General features: G+C 42.2%; 1 protein-coding gene across 8 annotated transcripts in view; it reads left to right on the top strand.

Moving 5' to 3' along the window:
• The window catches only part of MAP4K3 (mitogen-activated protein kinase kinase kinase kinase 3), a 302,519-nt gene that overhangs the window by 216,340 nt on the left and 64,703 nt on the right, over nt 1-21,476 (top strand). For 2 of the 8 annotated variants that reach the window (XM_056567504.1, XM_056567507.1), the window contains 4 exons: nt 549-611; nt 12,251-12,309; nt 20,017-20,055; nt 20,334-20,390. In XM_056567504.1, the coding sequence (XP_056423479.1) occupies nt 549-611; nt 12,251-12,309; nt 20,017-20,055; nt 20,334-20,390 (218 nt within the window). The remainder of the gene's footprint in view (nt 1-548; nt 612-12,250; nt 12,310-20,016; nt 20,056-20,333; nt 20,391-21,476) is intronic. The other 6 variants (XM_056567506.1, XM_056567510.1, XM_056567505.1 and 3 more) reach the window with 5 other exon arrangements.

Here is a 21,476-nt window from a genome sequence, read left to right as displayed (position 1 = left end):
GCAAACGCTTCACTTATTTGCTTCAAGCAGAACACTATTCTCAGCACACTTTGTTTTATAAACTATTCTTTCTGCTCTTATTTTGCTCCTTAAGACTTGCTTTTCCCTTTTTTTTGTTTTCTTAAAAGATCCTGCATGTGGCAAATGATTTAGGAGGAAGGTCAGAGAGAATGCATCTATTATACTAATGCTTTTTTGGGGGGTTTAACTAACATTTTCAAGTCTTCTTTGGAGAATGCTTTATTGATTGGATTTATTCATCTTCCATTTGTTGAAATGTATTGACGAAGATTTGCAGTTCCTGCCACTACCACTTCTGTTTGTGTTTGCTTCTAACAGAATACTATTGTATTATGCAGTGATCTACTCATATGGTATATTACCAGTGAAGACAGTAGCATGCATGGTATGAGTGTATGAGTGTGTTGTTATCCAGCCAGGCAATTGCTTTTGAGATTTATTTTTTAGAGCCTGCAAGTGATATTCCCTCTTGTATATGTGCCGCTTTCAATCGCTGTAAATAACTTGGGTATCTGTCTGCTAAACAGCTCGACAGGGACGATTTTTTGGACAGTGCAGAAGAAATATACTACACTGCAAGATCTAATCTGGTATATTCTTTTTCTTTGTCAACTTTACCTTTTCTGTCTACTTTTATTGGCTTTCAAACTAGTTTATATGTTGTTCCCTTGTTCTTGTTCCTTTCAAGACACAAGTCTGTACAGTACAAGATGTGCCCTAGTCCTGCGTTGTTCATTGTGATACCTTTAACACCCAGGCTAAAGAATGTAGTAGGTTCTCGTATATCTTTCCAGACCGAAAAAGCATTAGAGTTAACATTTCAGATATTGTTACATAATAGTCAGAGCAGATGGGCTTCTGATAGATTCCTCATTAGAATGGTCACATAACAACAGACAGTGATGGCTTTGGGGAGAGACCCGGCTCAAACGGCGCTGACCGACCACGACAAGGTGTGGAGGATGAAAAGGGATTTTATTGACCAAGATGCAAAGCGTTTCACTGCGCTTGCGCAGTGAAACGCTTTGCATCTTGGTCAATAAAATCCTCTTTTATCCTCCATACCTTGTCATGGTCTGCCAGCGCCGTTTGAGCCGGGTCCCTCCTCGAAGCCATCCCTGTCCAATCATATACCAGATACAGCAGACGGCCTACTATTTGTATGCTACCATCATTGTTGTGTATGAAGCATACAATAAGAAAATAGAATAGTGGCACCGGTACCTGAAAACACAGCTCCACGAGATGGAAATGTGGACACTTCAGCAACCAACCAGATCAAATCAGCTGACGGCAGTGCTAGGACAATGGTAAACCCAGTAAGTAAAAGTATATAGCAAAGAAAAACAGGCGTCCTGCACTCACCGTCCAGACGCTGATAGTTCGGCTGCCATCTCGGGAGATGGGAGCCGAACTATCAGCGTCAGGACGGTGAGTGCAGGATGCCTGTTTTTCTTTGTCGTTGTGTATGAAGTTACAAAACCACCCAGGGTGAACAGTCATTAGTTTTTTTTACCTCACACTGGGGCTTAAAAATATTACCCTATGGAGTGCTTGTTTTTCTGCTTACATAACAGAGGCAAGTTAGATTTCTTGCCTGTGTATGTGGTTAGAGGATGAGTGCAATGACTGCTTATTAGGCAATTGTTTTCTAACCACACTCAACATACTTCCCTATAGTAGCCCATTTATGGACAGAAAGATTACGGTGAGCCAATACATTTGTGTTATTGTGCCAATAACAGTCAGCTGCAATATCTGTAAGTGTTTCCATAACAAAAGCAGTCATAAAAAATGCACTGCTGCCTAATAAGGTTTACTTTAAATGCAAAAGGAAACGAAAAGTGAAGCTTCACTTCAAGAACCTTACAAAAAATGCAAACTACAGTGGAGAAATGTTCCACTTTAAAAAATGTTGTATATCTTGTTCCTCTTCCTCATGGTCTGTGACTGAAGGGATAACAAAGTCTGAGAAAGTCTTTGCATAGATACTCCTGATAGGATGTGTCAAGATCCTCAGTATGAGGTTTCACCCGACATACAGATATCGCAAGTATCATCCACTCTGAACTCTTTCTGGTGTTTTGTGCACTTCGACACAAGATGTCATGATGTACTATTTTGCTTGAACAGGAGATTACAGGTAGAAATATATTACTGTTAGTCCAATAAAAAAAAAAAAGGCTTTACAAGATTCTGCAACATTCTATGATTTTGCATCTGTTCCTTTACCTATATGGACATTTTTCATCCTTTTCCCCTTTTCCTCCTCTTCCTGATTCCATAATCTTCTAAGCCCTTAGTAAAAGTGTTTAATTTCATATCTTGATACACAGAAGCTTTCAATTGTACTTCTAGTGTCAGTATGTGTCTTACTGAAATGTCCTTTCTGTGACATACATCGCCTTTTCCATAATTTACTCTCTCAGCACACACTTTTTCTGGTTTTGGCCATACAACTTAGTGGGCTGGGTGGTATGACCAAATATGTGTATCATGGTATTTTTGTAACTTATGGCGGTTCCACGGTATATAACGGTATTTCCCCACCCCAAAATTATCAGCCCAGCACTGTGCTGTCCCCATCGGGGTAAATACTCACATATCACCCGCAAGCGCTGCCTACCTCGTCCTCCTGTTTGTTGCGGCCGCCGGCGCTGACACTCTGTATCGCTGTATCCCTATGCCCGGGCTTCAAAAGGTAAACAAAATAAACTTTAACGCACGTTCCTACGTCGGCCTTACGCTCTTGCTGGGGACAGGAACGTCGGACAGCCGTCAGCCTATCACTGGCCGCAGCGATGTTCTGCCTCGGCCGGTGATAGGCAGAGCCCACTGTCCTATACGAAGCCGGCTTCTTACATAACAGTGGGCTCAACCTATCACCGGCTGAGGTAGAACATCGCTGCGGTGGGTGATAGGCTGACGGCTGTCCAACGTTCCCCTTCCCAGGAAGCTGGTCTGGACCGACGGGGGAAGGTGAGTTAAAGTTTATTTTGTTTACCTTTTGCAGCCCGGGCATAGGGATTCAGCGTACAGTATAGAGTGTCAGCACCGGCGGCCCGCAACAAACAGGAGGACCAGGAGGACAGCGCTTGCAGGTGATATGTGAGTATTTACCCCGATGGGGACAGCGCAGTGCTGGGCTGATAATTGGGGGGGGGGGGGCAGAACAGCGCTCGCGGCTCACGATGTGGGGACAGCGCAGCACTGGGCTGATAACTCATTCCCGAGGGGGAGGGGTCAAACCGGTATTGCGGTATGGGGAAAAATTCATATCGTGCAGGACAAAAATTTTGGTATTCGGTATGAACTGGTATACCGCCCAGCCCTACAACTTAGACATGTGTTGTCTGAACCCTGACTATTTCAGTGGGATCTGTTGACCATCTAATGTATATAGTGGCTTCTGAACTATCCCAAACAGCAGATATCAACTGCAGAAGTAACACTTTCCCAAATGAATCTTGTTCGGTAGATATTGGGGGAGATTTATCAAAACCTGTGGAGAGAAAAAGGCCTCTGAAAAATGAAAGAAGCGATCTGATTGGTTGCCATGGGCAACTGCACCACTCTTCCTTTACACAGGTTTGATGGATCTCCCCTGTTGTGTTTAGAGTTCTGTTCTAGAGCAGTAGGCTAGGAGCTTGGTTTAGGATGCATGTAGCTAAAAATCTTCATGGATCTCAACTCTTTTGGTGTTCAGTGATGAACATCAGTGCTATGTTTAGAGTATACGTGAAGATATAATCTTATCATCTTTTTGTGGCTTACCATACAACCTCTGTCATGGAACAGTGAGTCAGAAAAGTCATTGTGGTTGTAACTGATTCACTAAGCTTAATTTTTACAGCATGGACAAGGTCACTGAGCCTCCTACCAGTGTCTGTTTTAGCTAAGTTTACTTTAGAAAACATTAAGATGATGAGAAAAAAAATATCACTTTCTTCCAGAAACCAGCGACACACTAGTTTGTGTTTGTGGTCTTGCCGCAAGTGAATGGAGATTAGCTGTAGTACTTAACACAGACTGTGGACAACCTCTTAAAGGTGTACTGCGCTGCTCAGCGTTTGGAACAAACTGTTCCAAATGCTGGAGCCGGCATCAGGAGCTGGTGACGTAATAGCCCCGCCCCCTCATGATGTCACGCCTCCTCCCCCTTAATGCAAGTCTATGGGAGGGGGCGTGGCGGCTGTCACGCCCGCTCCCATAGACTTGCATTGAGGGGATGGGGCGTGATATCATGAGGGAGCAGGGCGTGACTTCACAAGCTCCCGGCGCCAGCTCCAGCATTCGGAACAGTTTGTTCCAAATGCTGAGCAGCGGAGTACCCCTTTAAATCTCACCAGATCTGCTTTTCTTCTAAAACTGGCAATACCTATTGTCAAAAAATAAGAGCACCAGTATTGTGTCTCGGGTGTGCCTAAAATCTAACCTTTAATCAAGACTGTTCAAAATAGCTATAGGGATTAGTGTACTTGTGTTACCAGTCACCACAAAAACAAAAAATATATGACACGGGATGTCATTGATGCATATAGGGTGGCCTAGGTGAGCTCTGCTTGGCCTTGTCTCCCAAGCACCAATTACTCCTAACCAATTTAGCCGCCGACGCGTTTCTGCCAATAGTCAAATTGGCGTCATCAGGGAGGTATAGAAATTGGTGTAATAGACACCACAAGAAGTATATAAAATTATAATGTCATAAATATAAGCATTAGATGGTGGGTTCCATATGTATTGGGTTCAGTTGTATACAGGTCAGGACTTTCCCTAATAATCCTGTAAGCAAAAAGGGCCATAGACAACGCCTGTAAAGAAAAAAACTGTCCTTAGGAACCACAGCTTTGCCCAGGATAACCGATCCGGTTCACATAGAAAAAAACACAAGCACAAAGGACCCAATCAATAATTTGTACCTGTAAGAGAAAGTTGGGGAGCTTTAAAAGTTCCCTGATCTTACTCACGGTTTCCTGTAGTTATAGAAGGGTCTCGCCTAACCTGCTGTGGCGCAGGGAGCTGCTTGTCCAAACCGGCTCTTTTTAGGAGGACCAGCCAACCATCTGTTGTGTGTGGAAGCCTTCCAACTCTCCCCTGACATCAGATATGGGGGGAAAAGAAGCATCAGGCTCTCCTTTTTGTTCTCAGAGGAATAGGCTCTCCTCTCCCCCAGTGAATACACGTGCCCACGTGACCGAATGTGCACATGTATGGGGCAGTTGGGTAAGAATGTTGGTTAAATGAGCTTTCTGCCAACAGCTACCCAACAAGTATGGCTATAAATATTAGATAGCTTTCCGTCAAACATTAAGCAGGTATCATCTCCATTTGCTACCATAAATACTTTCATCTTCATCTGCCATATAGCCCTGGTGTTACCTATTGGCTGGCGAACAAATTAAGTTAGATGGGAAATTCTCATCTGGCGCTGTAGTTTTCTCATCTGTAACTGTAGTTTTCTCATCAGTAGCTGTAGTTTTCTCATATGTAGTTTTCTCATCTGGAGCTGTAGTTTTCTCATCTGTAGCTGTAGTTTTCTCATCTGTAGCTGTAGTTTTCTCATCGGTAGCTGTAGTTTTCTCATCTGTAACTGTAGTTTTCTCATCAGTAGCTGTAGTTTTCTCATCTGTAGTTTTCTCATCTGGAGCTGTAGTTTTCTCATCAGTAGCTGTAGTTTTCTCATCAGTAGCTGTAGTTTTCTCATCAGTAGCTGTAGTTTTCTCATCAGTAGCTGTAGTTTTCTCATCAGTAGCTGTAGTTTTCTCATCTGGAGCTGTAGTTTTCTCATCAGTAACTGTAGTTTTCTGATCAGTAGCTGTAGTTTTCTGATCAGTAGCTGTAGTTTTCTCATCTGGAGCTGTAGTTTTCTCATCTGTAGCTTTCTCATCTGGAGCTGTAGCTTTCTCATCTGGAGCTGTAGCTTTCTCATCTGGAGCTGTAGTTTTCTCATCTGGAGCTGTAGTTTTCTCATCTGGAGCTGTAGTTTTCTCATCTGGAGCTGTAGTTTTCTCATCTGGAGCTGTAGTTTTCTCATCTGGAGCTGTAGTTTTCTCATCAGTAGCTGTAGTTTTCTCATCAGTAGCTGTAGTTTTCTCATCTGTAGTTTTCTCATCAGTACTGTAGTTTTCTCATCAGTAGCTGTAGTTTTCTCATCTGTAGCTTTCTCATCTGGAGCTGTAGTTTTCTCAGCTGGAGCTGTAGTTTTCTCATCTGTAGCTTTCTCATCGGTAGCTGTAGTTTTCTCATCTGTAACTGTAGTTTTCTCATCAGTAGCTGTAGTTTTCTCATCTGTAGTTTTCTCATCTGGAGCTGTAGTTTTCTCATCAGTAGCTGTAGTTTTCTGATCAGTAGCTGTAGTTTTCTCATCAGTAGCTGTAGTTTTCTCATCTGTAGTTTTCTCATCAGTAGCTGTAGTTTTCTCATCAGTAGCTGTAGTTTTCTCATCAGTAGCTGTAGTTTTCTCATCTGGAGCTGTAGTTTTCACATCTGTAGTTTTCTCATCAGTAGCTGTAGTTTTCTCATCAGTATCTGTAGCTTTCTCATCTGGAGCTGTAGCTTTCTCATCTGGAGCTGTAGTTTTCTCATCTGTAGCTTTCTCATCTGGAGCTGTAGTTTTCTCATCTGGAGCTGTAGTTTTCTCACCTGGAGCTGTAGTTTTCTCATCTGGAGCTGTAGTTTTCTCATCTGGAGCTGTAGTTTTCTCATCTGGAGCTGTAGTTTTCTCATCTGGAGCTGTAGTTTTCTCATCTGGAGCTGTAGTTTTCTCATCTGGAGCTGTAGTTTTCTCATCTGTAGTTTTCTCATCAGTACTGTAGTTTTCTCATCAGTAGCTGTAGTTTTCTCATCTGTAGCTTTCTCATCTGGAGCTGTAGTTTTCTCAGCTGGAGCTGTAGTTTTCTCATCTGTAGCTTTCTCATCGGTAGCTGTAGTTTTCTCATCTGTAACTGTAGTTTTCTCATCAGTAGCTGTAGTTTTCTCATCTGTAGTTTTCTCATCTGGAGCTGTAGTTTTCTCATCAGTAGCTGTAGTTTTCTGATCAGTAGCTGTAGTTTTCTCATCAGTAGCTGTAGTTTTCTCATCTGTAGTTTTCTCATCAGTAGCTGTAGTTTTCTCATCAGTAGCTGTAGTTTTCTCATCAGTAGCTGTAGTTTTCTCATCAGTAGCTGTAGTTTTCTCATCAGTAGCTGTAGTTTTCTCATCTGGAGCTGTAGTTTTCACATCTGTAGTTTTCTCATCAGTAGCTGTAGTTTTCTCATCAGTATCTGTAGCTTTCTCATCTGGAGCTGTAGCTTTCTCATCTGGAGCTGTAGTTTTCTCATCTGGAGCTTTCTCATCTGGAGCTGTAGTTTTCTCATCTGGAGCTGTAGTTTTCTCATCTGGAGCTGTAGTTTTCTCATCTGGAGCTGTAGTTTTCTCATCTGGAGCTGTAGTTTTCTCATCTGGAGCTGTAGTTTTCTCATCTGGAGCTGTAGTTTTCTCGCTCTGGAGCTGTAGTTTTCTCGCTCTGGAGCTGTAGTTTTCTCGCTCTGGAGCTGTAGTTTTCTCGCTCTGGAGCTGTAGTTTTCTCATCCGGAGCTGTAGTTTTCTCATCCGGAGCTGTAGTTTTCTCATCCGGAGCTGTAGTTTTCTCATCCGGAGCTGTAGTTTTCTCATCAGTAGCTGTAGTTTTCTCATCAGTAGCTGTAGTTTTCTCATCTGTAGCTGTAGTTTTCTACAGTCAAATCTTTATATTTTTCTACTTGACGCATTTCTGAATAGAATTACGCATGCATAACTGAGATACCTGATTTTATCATACATTGTCATAATCACACCTTCCTCCCTGCTGCTTTTGTCTGTGGAGAATGTATATATTAATCTCCCTATACTTGGAGTACGTTGTGTATTAGTATGAATACTAGTCTTTCCCTGCCTTCCATGGGACTCATTTATCGTTGGTGCAGTTTGCCTTGTAAGCCCGTGATAGTGTTTTAAGCAGCACTGACAGATGTCATGTTCATGAAAATGTCACATAAAATGTAATACTCCGGGTGGCAGCTGAACAACCTCTCACATTTGCAGAATTTTTACTTTCCCTTGTTATTTTTTACTGTCTCTAGTCTGGAATTAAATTGTCACAAACAGCCGAAGAGACAGATTTGGGTTGGTTCCCAAAAAAAAAAAAAAAAAACTGGTCACTTTCCTAGCTGGGACAAAATGGTTTAAACATCAGTTTCTTTATGTCCAGGAGGATTTGGCATGCTCAGCACAGGTAATTTTGCCAGAGGCCTAGTGCAAAATAGCAAACAGGCATACATTGTATCTGAGGAGGCAAAACACCATGTGCTGATTCACTGATTCCTGCCCACTGACCAAGAATTAATATGAGCATATTAGACCTCTGAGGAATGAGCGCTAGTCTTCTACATTCCAGGCTAGTTTAAGACATTATTTTTGGACATAGTTTAGAACTAATTCAATAGAGCAGGTCATCCTTATTTGTGATTCATATGTGAAATCTGTAGCTATTGAGTCAACTTGTCAGGAAAAATCTGTTTAATAACAAATAAGGATCCTAGACTGGAAGGAAAACTTTATAGTGTGTTTTTTGTGTGCTTACCCATTGTGCATGTACAAAATAATTTTACATCAGTAGATTGACGGACTGGATGGACTTTTTTCCGCTTGAAAGCTTGTTACTAAGTAAGATTCAGCATGGTACAAGTCACTCTTAATGCGCTATGACAGGCATGTGTCAACTACTGGGGGCATCTACCTTAACTGCATTTGCTGATCATTTGCATCTTGTAGGCCTGTTTCTGGAGCTATTTTACCTAGATTCTTGTATGAACGCTTACAACAAATGATGCTTTTGTGCTACTAAATGACATAACTTGCGGACTCTTATGTATGCTGTGTTATGTTTTAAGATGCTCAAAGTGATATTGCCACTTGAATTGAAATAGGAAATATCAATAAAGGAGAAATCAGTCCTTAGGATGCTTTGGTGAGAGAAAATAGAATAAAGAAAAATAGAGAAAAGTAGCAAAACATATGTAGAATCCAGTAAATATTACATCACATTTATTTAAGACGGGAAGGTCAACCGTAAGGCCCTTGCAGTGACTTTAAACAAGAGAATATGAAGTATTATATTATTATAACAGTATAACACTTTAGAAATACCTCCGGACCAGCATAGATAGGGAGTAGACAACCCTATCTTATATAAGTCTGTATTTTGGTGCTATTTAGAAATTGTGTGGAGTACAACATGCATGTCTGAATATATATGCCTACTATACACCCCTATATGAACTCCTATTTGCATTCATTAATCCAGGGGCTTTGTTGTGTATGGGGCTCTTTCTATTTTCCAAATGCTTTTGCAATGCTTTTTGGAAAAAGATGGCAAAGTGAAAAGTTGTGCTGAAGAATTCCTTAAAGGGGTTATCTACCATAAGGTGATTTTAGTACATACCTGCCAGAATATCTGGGTATTTCCTGTTGGAATTTGGTCTTTTAAAGGGGTACTCCGTTGCTCATCGTTTGGAACAAACTGTTCTGAACACTGGAACCGGCACCGGGAGCTTGTGACATCATAGCCCCGCCCCATTATGGTGTCACGCCCCGCCCCCTTATGGTGTCACGCCCCGCCCCCTCAATGCAAGTCTATGGGGGGCATAACATGCTTGTATGTGTGAAGTTATATTCCTCCCCCTCACACATCAGCCACCCCACCCATTACAGCACAAATGAGCTCAAAAGATCAGTGTTTTCTAACCAGGGTGCCTACAGCTGTTACTAAATTATCTCTCTGTTGCTCCACCCATTGAAGCAGACAGGCTCCCTTTGCACAACTGACTAGTGATGTCAGGTCTCGACGCACTGCAACCTGGGAAATCCCGAGACCACAGTCATTTTGTATGCTGTTAAAAATAAATATTGGGGCAAAAATCACTTAAGAATTGCGAGAAAACCGCCACACACAGGTACAGACACTATATTATGAACTACACTAACTTAACAGCCCCTGTAGCATAGTCAAATAAAAAAAACTGGCCTTTTTTCTTTCAAAGACAGCACCCTCCTTGTCTCCAGTTTGGGTGTGGTGGTACAACTTGGCTCCATTCACTTCAATGGAACTGAGCTGCAGAACCACACACAACCTGGACACAAGGAGGGCGCTGTCTTTGAAAGAAAAAAGGCCTGTTTTTTGATTCCTGGAATACCCCTTTAAATTCTCACTGCCATATAATGCATTCCTTTAAAGGAATTAGTGAACCATGTGTTTCCATTGTTGTTAAACATGAAATCTGAAGAATTACTGTTCGATCCATATTGTTGGGGTCTGATGTGTGAAAAAGGTGTGTGGTTCAGTAAGAGGTTGTTGTATGTATTATGGACAAAGACTTTGTGATGGTTGTAAACATATATATATATATATATATATATATATATATTATCCCATCCTAACCTAACATTTTGTTGCATCTATATTTCTACTATGCATTGCATTTATATATGCTTAAACTATATTCTGTTATATAAATACAATGCATAGTAAAAATATAGATGCAACAAAATGTTAGGTTAGGATGGGGCCTGTTGGTAACCTGTCTGCTTGCCATCCTGATAGATATTTTGAGCTTAGATTTTGGTTTTACAACAAAAGAGGAGTTAAGTCTGGTTTTCCCTGATACTGTAAATTCCAAACTTATTTACTGATTTCTTTCCTTTAAAAACTATTATATCACAGCTGTGGTCTTTGTACACATTAATATCTGTTTTATCTATTTCCGTCAATGTGTTTTGTACATAATAAAGATTAATGTTACTGTGCCATTAATAATTATATGTGACTGTGGTTTATGCATCTGCGTGTTTTGTCAATGATATATACATTTACATATTTGCTACTTGAAGTGAATTTAGTGTATACAAAGGTTAGTATAATCATTAGAGTTATTCTAGTCAGCTGCTTTAAAAAAAATCCACCGTTCTCAAGAGCCGCTTAATATGTTATTTAATATCTGTAAGTATTATATTAGCAGCTTCATCTAATGCTGAAATGATGGGGATTCTTCCTTAAATTGCCCCCACCTCTACCACCACCCTTTGATATGATTTGGCTATATACCTCAGTCTTTGTGGTATATCTTCATTACGTTGTTTTGCTATTTTCAAATAAATAAATAATAAATACCTTGTGGCTTGGGATATATTCTCACAATCAGTTTTTTTTTAAACAATTTTTAAAGCCAAAGCCAGGAAGACATAATAATTATAGGACATATATATATAAAGGACTAAGGCTAGGTTCACACTGCGGAATCTCCGTGCAGAAAATTTCCACCTGGAGATTCCTAGTGCGGCCAGCACCTACTGAATCAGTCGGCGCTAGGACCGCGCGGACACTGCAGTCACCAATAGACTGCAATGTGTTCCGCGAGTATTTCCACCTGAAGAAAGAGCAACCCCTTTCTTCAGGCGGAAATTTTAAAGCTGATTTTCCGTTTACAAATTCCGCTTCACAAATTGCGAAGTGTGAATTTGTGAACGGAAACCCATTCACCATACCATACTTTTTAGTAAGCGGAATTTTTGCCTGCAGTTTCAAAGCGGAATTGCAGGCAGAAATTCCGTAGTGTGAACCTAGCCTCAGGGCTTTTTTTCTCGTTTACATCCATTCAAAAATTACATCAGAAAACCTGAACATTGGAGCACACCCTAACTGAAGCGTAAAGGGTAATAATGTCAGTCAGACCCATTTCACTTTGTGAACATATTGCCACTATACATTTTGATGCTTTTTTTTTTCAAGCCTATATTGATAACTAAAGACTGGATCAGATCCCTTCTTAAAAAAATAATAATAATTAAATAAATAATAAACAGGTATTAGGTCCATCAATAGCAGCTAGCTTGTTGATGTTTTCCATTAGTCAACTTTTTTTCATAATAACAGAGTATAAACAAATATGAATATAAGTTAAAACTTATGGTCATAGTGTAGATATAGTACAAAGATTTTACATTTGATGATCAGTTTTCTCCCTATCAAAGTACTGGAATGTCCTAGTTGCCTGTGTGGAGTGCTGGATAAGCTGCAGTTTTTATGTTCAGTTAGTGTAAGGTAAGATAGTGAGTCTGCTTTGTGTAGGATGAATATGAATATGCCCTCATAGTACTGAGGAGCACCATTAACTTTAATGTATTTTAAATAATGTATTTTCTCTTCTTTTTTAAGGACCTACAGTTAGACTATGGCCAAGGTCCTCAAAGTGGCTATTTCCTTGGGGGAAACAAGTGAGTAAAAAAAAAAATAAAAATTTGAAACCCCTGATATTTTTTTTCTAATTGTTAGGGCTTATGCACATAGGCATTATCCAGACTTGTGGGAAGCGCAATGCTGCGACTCTCTCTGAACTGCGGGCAAGTAGCCCTGAAGCTCTCATTGACTTCAATGGTAACCCTTTCTCCCTCTGGTTCTCTGTCTCCCATTATCTCACGGAGCAGGGTTTTCACAGGTGGCACTGCATGGTTTTTTATCGCCTTTTGTGTTCTTTAAAGGGGTACTCCGTTGCCCTGTTTCTGGAGCTCCGCTCCCCAGCGTCCGTAAGTTTATTGTTCCGAACGCTGTGTGCATGCTTCCGTGTTCAGGGCTACCCCCCTGGTGACGTCACTTCCGCCCCCTCAACGAAAGTCTATGGGAAGGGGGCATGACGGCCGTCACGCCCCCTTCCCATAGACTTTTGTTGAGGGGGCGGGCATGACGTCACGAGGGGCGGCCCTGAACACGGAAGCCCGCACACAGCGATCGGAACAATAATTGAATTTGCATAATGTTACATGGCTGTAAATGATCCCTTTGAACAATATTCAAAAATATTCTGCCTAAATAATGTTAACATGACGCCAACGTCCAGTTTCCAACAGTTACTTTATTGTTATGAAATGTTCCATACTGTGGGTAAAGCAAAGCTCTGAGTATTGCAGCATGGCAAATGGGAAGCTTGAAGCTCCTGGCCAGCTTTCAAATGCTGCAGCTATGAGCTAATCTTGTCATATTCATTACTGCTAGTCTCGTATTTTAGGGATGCTTAAGTGTCCCCTTCTTTGGTGGCATGGTTTTGTTGCATGTCTTCTCTCCTGTGTCGCCAGATCACTGCCCTAGGCCTTCAATAAAATAAATTGGTTAAAAATTGAGCGAATACTGTAGCCTGTTTTGTATTTCAAAATGCATTCCCAGAGACCAAATCTACATATTTTTAAAGTATACCTGCCCTAAGCAAAACTTTTTATATAATGTAGATAATAACATTATATGTGTATTTGTATATTTTTGTGAAAAAATGCTATCCCTGCTGCAATTGCCTGTGTGTCTGCGGAGACAAAATACAGGAAGTGTGGATGGGAGAAGCAGGCATCTGTACAGGCCTCAGTGTACAGAGCCCTGCTTGTCCTCAGTGCACAGAGCCCTGCTTGTCCTCGGTGCACAGAGCCCTGCTTGTCCTCGGTGCACAGAGCCCTGCTTGTCCTCGGTGCACAGAGCCCTGCTTGTCCTCGGTGCACAGAGCCCTGCTTGTCCTCGGTGCACAGAGCCCTGCTTGTCCTCGGTGCACAGAGCCCTGCTTGTCCTCGGTGCACAGAGCCCTGCTTGTCCTCGGTGCACAGAGCCCTGCTTGTCCTCTGTGCACAGAGCCCTGCTTGTCCTCGGTGCACAGAGCCCTGCTTGTCCTCGGTGCACAGAGCCCTGCTTGTCCTCGGTGCACAGAGCCCTGCTTGTCCTCGGTGCACAGAGCCCTGCTTGTCCTCGGTGCACAGAGCCCTGCTTGTCCTCGGTGCACAGAGCCCTGCTTGTCCTCGGTGCACAGAGCCCTGCTTGTCCTCGGTGCACAGAGCCCTGCTTGTCCTCGGTGCACAGAGCCCTGCTTGTCCTCGGTGCACAGAGCCCTGCTTGTCCTCGGTGCACAGAGCCCTGCTTGTCCTCGGTGCACAGAGCCCTGCTTGTCCTCGGTGCACAGAGCCCTGCTTGTCCTCGGTGCACAGAGCCCTGCTTGTCCTCGGTGCACAGAGCCCTGCTTGTCCTCGGTGCACAGAGCCCTGCTTGTCCTCGGTGCACAGAGCCCTGCTTGTCCTCGGTGCACAGAGCCCTGCTTGTCCTCGGTGCACAGAGCCCTGCTTGTCCTCGGTGCACAGAGCCCTGCTTGTCCTCGGTGCACAGAGCCCTGCTTGTCCTCGGTGCACAGAGCCCTGCTTGTCCTCGGTGCACAGAGCCCTGCTTGTCCTCGGTGCACAGAGCCCTGCTTGTCCTCGGTGCACAGAGCCCTGCTTGTCCTCGGTGCACAGAGCCCTGCTTGTCCTCGGTGCACAGAGCCCTGCTTGTCCTCGGTGCACAGAGCCCTGCTTGTCCTCGGTGCACAGAGCCCTGCTTGTCCTCGGTGCACAGAGCCCAGCTTGTCCTCGGTGCACAGAGCCCTGCTTGTCCTCGGTGCACAGAGCCCTGCTTGTCCTCGGTGCACAGAGCCCTCCTTGTCCTCGGTGCACAGAGCCCTGCTTGTCCTCGGTGCACAGAGCCCTGCTTGTCCTCGGTGCACAGAGCCCTGCTTGTCCTCGGTGCACAGAGCCCTGCTTGTCCTCGGTGCACAGAGCCCTGCTTGTCCTCGGTGCACAGAGCCCTGCTTGTCCTCGGTGCACAGAGCCCTGCTTGTCCTCGGTGCACAGAGCCCTGCTTGTCCTCGGTGCACAGAGCCCTGCTTGTCCTCGGTGCACAGAGCCCTGCTTGTCCTCGGTGCACAGAGCCCTGCTTGTCCTCGGTGCACAGAGCCCTGCTTGTCCTCGGTGCACAGAGCCCTGCTTGTCCTCGGTGCACAGAGCCCTGCTTGTCCTCGGTGCACAGAGCCCTGCTTGTCCTCGGTGCACAGAGCCCTGCTTGTCCTCAGTGCACAAAACCCTGCTTTTTTTCATCCAAAAATATACACATTGTTTAACCAATGTATATTACAAACATACATACAATGTTGTTATTAACATTATGTGAAAAGTTTTTGTAAATGACAGGTACACTTTAACAGATTCTTGCATACAATTATAAAATGATTGCTGCTGGTTAGTTATAGTTGGATAGTATTCTGGCTTGTATGGAAGCTTTAAAGCCGTGTTTCCCAACTAGGGTGCATCCAGCCTTTGGCTGTCCAGGCATGTCGGTAGTGGTAGTTTTGCTAAAACTGGAAGCACTATGGTGGGAAACACTGCTCTACAGTGATTTGTCCACTTATACACTAAGCCAATAGAGCTCTAGACATACTCTGATGTAATGATGACGGTCCACAGGCTGTCAGGGCATGTCCCAGGATCAGGGCTGCCTGCAGATGTATAAAGTGGCCACAGGCCTGCGGCAGACTTTGTGTTCTGAAAGATCTCTCCCTGTCTATCTGCCGTGGGCCTGGTTATACTGGCGGGCAGCAAGCAAAGTGGGTCGCTGGTCCCGGGCCCCTTACAGGGGTACTGCCTGTACCCCCCTGATGGCGGTCCTGCCCTGGATCATTGCTGGCAACCATACGAATCAGCAAACAAGAAAGCATTTTGCAATAAAATTGTAAACCCCATCAATATATGCAATTGGCAAAAGGGACCGTAAAGCCAATTGACTGGTCCATTTCATGCTGCCATCCTTTATTGCTTCAATATGCCCAAAAACACATGTTCTGTCCCATATAACCTAAAATGATTTGCACTCCCATCATCTCTAACGCTAAAACAGTGGGAATTAAGATCAGGGTTCGCTCTGTTCCGTACAAGATTGTTCTCGCCAACCCATCTAGCATATCTATTCAGCCGTAAAATGACTACATTGTTCAGTGCTGCATGTTTGTCTGCCCGTGTTCAGATACAAAGCACATCATTGCCTTCACCATGCCCAAAGAAAGCCTTTCATTGTCTGTCTTGACAAGCCATAATAACAAGTGGGTGAATGTTACTATAAGCTATTTTCATAAAACAATAGATTAATGGAAATTCTGGCAACACAAAAATGTATTTTCAAAAGTAATGATAATGCGCAGTACGAAATTCATAAAATATACGAAACGGTAGCAATTTCCTTTCATCAGAAGAAAAATCTGCTGTATATCAGTCTGAGAAATCCAGTACTCTTATTCCACGGGAGGTAGGAGTGACTCATGCCGAGCTTTTGTATTGCAAGCGCACAAGGCAAATTATCCCCGAGTAACACGAAGCAAAAGGATACAGAGACTTTTCTTTTTCTTCAGTCTTTTTTTTGCCCACCTTATTTTAGTTTATTTTGACTCAATTGATGAACACACCGAGGCACAGCTGATAATAAGTTGGCAGTGCCATAGATGAAAGCAGAATATGTGCTCAGTGCTCACCAAATTGGGACATTGAATTGGGATGGAAATTGGGGTTTTACAGAGGGCCAATTATTCCCATGTTTCACGGGCAATTTTATAGCATTACTTGCCTTGCTTCTAACACTATACTTTTAGGTGACATTATACTGGGAATAATACATTTATTTATTTTTTTACTTTTATATTTTACTTAATCCGTTGGTTTTAGTATGATATGAATTTTGTGCTGTAATTTAGTAAAATGTTAGATATAAAAAAAAAAAAAAAAAAAAAAACTTAAAACTAAAGGCCTCTTCCTTATTAATCGGATGGATAGCTTAAAAGAGGAACACCGGTCTGTGCCTGGCGCTGGACACAAGTGATTCACACGAATGGATAAAAGCAGGGTAATTTATTCTCCCATCATGCAACGCATTTCACTGCAACAGCAGCTTCATCAGGCATGATGAAGCTGCTGTTGCAGTGAAACGCGTTGCATGATGGGAGAATAAATTACCCTGCTTTTATCCATTCGTGTGAATCACTTGTGTCCAGCGCCAGGCACAGACCGGTGTTCCTCTTTTAAGCTATCCATCCGATTTCTACGTTTGACTGGTCGGCTGTGGACACCACTACTACATGCGCTCACCATTGTTGTGTATGTGGAGACACAACCTCCATAGGGGAGCGGTAAATTTTTATTCAATATACCTCACAGGTTTATCTTTTAATACACCATGGAGCGCTGTATCCTTTTTTGTTTGTTTTAGCTCTTCCTTATTAAGGTACTTTTATATACTTCATATATATATATATTTAATGGGCTATCCAGAACCCCCTTCTTGTCATGCAATGTTAAGCTGCAGTATCCTATACCGCAGGGCTTTTTTTGTTGAGGAAAAAGGTCCATTTTACTAGACCTATACAAGCCTTTTGAGTCTTTGGACTTTTTGTTAAAGGGAGACTGACAGGCTGTTCACCCACATTAAACCTAATCTACCGGGTAATGCTGCTTTCACACTATAAAACTAATCCCTTTTAAAGATCCTTTTGATGTTCCGTTATGAAAACCCTGAAAATCAGCCATTAAACGTCCATTAGAAAATCCCATTATAGTCTATGGGAATTTTTACATTATCCGTTTTAATCCGTTATAGTCCGTTATTAATAACGGACGTTATTTTGTGACGGAAGAATGAACAGAAGAAGTAGTGCATGCACTATTTCTCCCGTTACTATCTTCCATCACAAAATAACATCCGTTATTAATAACGGACTATAACGGATTAAAACGGATAATGTAAAAATTCCCATAGACTATAATGGGATTTTCTAACGGACGTTTAATGGCCGATTTTCAAGGTTTTCATAAAGGAACATCAAACGGATCTTTAAAACAGATGAACTTTATAGTGTGAAAGCAGCCTTATAGTACTGGTGAACAGCTTTAAAAACATTGGTCACTTACATTAATCCGTGGTGTAGTATCAGAGTTATGGCCGTTTATCCATCCATGGCTATTGTGCTCCTGTGCACAATGGAGGCAAGGAGCTGGCACCTTACTTTTCACTGCCTGGCCGGCCCAGTAATGAATATGCAAATTTCTTCTCTCACGTAATTAGGACGTGAGTTAGGCAGCAGCGCATCTGAGCAGAGCACTCACATGCCAGAAGGCATAAAGAAATTTGAATATTCATTAAGGGTCTATTCACTCATACAGTATTCTGCTCAGATTAGATGCGCAGGATTTTCTGCTGCAGATTTCAATGTAAACTGAATGACTTGAAATCCTGCGCATCAAATCTGTGCATCAAATCTGCGCAGAATACTGTACGTGTGAATAGACCCTAAGGAGGCAGGTCGGACAGCGAATATTGATAATGCAAGGGGGCTCAGCGAGCCAGCTCTCTGCTTCCATTGCGCACAGGAGCACAATAGCCATGGATGGGTAAACAGGCATAACTCTGATACTACACCACAAATTAATGTAGGTGACCAATGTTTTTAAAGCTGTTCACCCCCATTATAACCCAGTATAGTGGGTTTAGTGTGCGTGAACAGCTTGTCGGTTTCCTTTTAAATAGACAGAGAAGAAATTATGTTCAATATTATGATTGTGGGTTATTTACTAAATTGTATCAAAAAAGCACTCCAGATTTATTTATTTTTTTTGACCATATCATGCATACCCTACAGTGCCACCTGTTTTATTCCAGCACAGCTGCATCCATACATTTCATTACTGTAACTGGGCATTTGATTGAGTCTTATCCTCAGAAAATCTAATTATAGTGAGAATTTGTCTGTCCTGGTTTAGCTTACTTCCTGTGAACTACAGAATGACCCTCTCCTTCTCTCCCAGCTGCTGTATGCTGCTATTATCTTTATGGGATCAAAATATATAGTAGATATGCACTTCTCCTGAGGGTGTGTTCACACATTGCATTTTTGTTGTGATTTTTCTGAAATGACATTAATATGACATGTATTCAGTGATTGCACAAATCATAATAAAATTCTGAACAAAATGCAACATGCAAACATAACCCGAAGACTTAAAATCTTCATAAAACACCTCAGTTTGGATTATAGGTTAAATCACTTTTGCCTCATGGCAATATTTTTTCTAAAAAAAAATGCATCAAAACTACATTTAATGTAAACTGACTTCAGCCCACTCATGAGTCTCAGCAATATAGACTGCTGAATTCTACCCAGGTGATGTAGTGATGAGACTCCCCCCTCTTTGCACAGCCAGAGGAATTGTAGGAAATGTAGGCAGCATTAGAAATTAGTAAAGCTGAAAACCTATGCCTGCCAAATCAGCTTAAAACATGTAAGCACAAGGCATACACAAGATCCTCTACATTATTACCGAATAATAGCCTATGCTACCAAAAACATTCAGCACTGTATTTGGTGCCCCCAATCCCCTGCTTTAAGGGGTTATACAGGGATAGATTTAGGTCCCTAATAGTGTTCAACCTACCATAAAAAAATACTTTAAGGGAATCGGTCACCATGAGTATGCAGTTATGGAGCAGGAGTAGCTGAGCAGAGTGATATATACTTCTGTGGGAAAAGTTCCTGGACAAATTGTAATTTTCTTGTAAATCTCTGCTTATTTTCCTGCAAAAATATATATCAATCTGCTCAGTTCCTCCTGCTCTACAACATGTGCATATTGGGCTTCATACTCATGGGGACAGGTTCCCTTTAAGCTGGCCATACATTTCAGGTAGTGTTGGCCAATTTAGCTGTCTCTCTCTCTATCCCCACATGCACACGCACACTTGGCTCGGCAATGTATGCCTTTATTCTATATAGGGAGAGAGGAGAAAGCCATTTTTCGCCATCTTTTGTGGCAGCTTATCTCCCAAAAAACAGAACGATCAGACATGTTAAAATTCAACAGGCCCGCATCTTCTGTTAAGGAGGTCCCCCCGTATACATTAGATGATTGGCTGAACTTGGTGGGTTTGGCTAACATTAATCCAAAGTGAATGACCAGCTGTAGTTTGCTGATGCATGTAAACATGTGTTTTTTGTGGTGCGCTATGTCTGAGGAGTTAATTACTTTAGTTTTTTTATTAGTATTTAGTACCAGTACCCGCATCATTTCCATTTTCAGTCTACTAAATGTCATGATTTTTTCTTAAAGGAGTCTTCTGAAATCAGTAGAAGAAGAGCTGCACCAACGGTAACAAACATCCCTTCTTGGCCACTAACTCCCCGTCTGCTCTGTGTATTTTTGTCTGGTTGTAACGTTTCCCCTGCCTCCGTGTATGTTGTGCAGATGTATCAGAGCTTTACTTGGTGTGACCTGCATCTGTGCTCCACACTGCCAACAAACTCTATACTCTGTAGCAAAACCAAACGCCCCTAGCTATAGTGCATGCCATAGTCCTTTTATAGTAGCTGTAGTATAGCGTTTTCAGTGAAGACCACTCAGCCATGGTACCTTGTTCATCTCCCTAGGGGACATGTGGCACATTTAGAAGATGATGATGATGGGGATGATGATGAATCTAAACAGTAAGTCCTTTTCAAATCTCAATATATTGGGTCTCTGCATCTTAAGAATGGGACTCAGTCTGGTAAAAACACAGCATTTGGCACAGCAAGTCAAATCTGTGCGTTAGCTTTATTTTTTCCATTCATATATCTACCTTGTTCCTTTTCTTAGCCTTTGCTACTAACAGAGGAAATACATTGATCTAGGCCTACAGACCAATCCATACATATCTGTATCTTCAGAGCTAGGCAGCTGATCTCCATGTTAGTTCTAACACCTTTTATGGGAATACTCAGTTGTGGATCTTGTGTGTGACTTCTGTAGCCATGTCACATTCCCTCATGCTATCCGTTCTACTCTGTCTCCTGGTGGTTTTGTTTCAGCTTGGTCTGTGCTATCTGGCTTTTTATGTGCTAAGCTTCAAATGTTTTCCAACCAATGATACTCCTGGCGATTGACTAACTTAACTTTTAATTGAGATGGCTGTTCTGCCCTCATGTTTTTCCGCGGAGAGAGGTAGAGGAGAGGTACACCGGTTTGTAGAATACAAAAAATTGCAATAATAAACAGGGATGATCCAAACATAAAAATTATAGCAAGGTATGGCATAAATTACAGCAGGTCTCATTTTTTATGTCTTGGTATAGACCCCCTAAAAGTCATCACCTGCAGTAGCCTTTTGCAGTTAGTCTGTTGGCCCCAAACTGTAAATCAGTGCTATTTATAGGCATTTAATTATTATTGGTGCAATGTAATAGACATATGATACTTTTTAACAAAAAAAAAAAAAGAAATAAAAAGAAAACATTTTTTATATACCCTATTAGGTATTTTTGAGTTAATAGACGTGGGAAATCTGTTCATGATCCTCATCTCATGTCCACAGTGGAGAGCAGTTACAAAGAGCCATCTGTTCTCTGAGGGACCTGTTCTGCACTACACAGACAACCCATTGACTTTTAGGGTAGGGTCAGACGTGCCGTATTTTGCTGCATATTTTCTGCAGCTGTTTTTGTTACCCATTGGCTTCAATTGGTAGGAACTATGGACAGACTCTTAAACATCTCCTAGTGTGAAAAGGATCACCTTACTCACAAAAGTTCTTG

Source organism: Hyla sarda, chromosome 3 (genome assembly GCF_029499605.1).
Source record: "Hyla sarda isolate aHylSar1 chromosome 3, aHylSar1.hap1, whole genome shotgun sequence".
NCBI classification, from domain to species: domain Eukaryota; kingdom Metazoa; phylum Chordata; class Amphibia; order Anura; family Hylidae; genus Hyla; species Hyla sarda.
The sequence above is the reverse complement of the archived record's forward strand: the minus strand, read 5'-3'. Positions and strand labels throughout refer to the sequence as shown.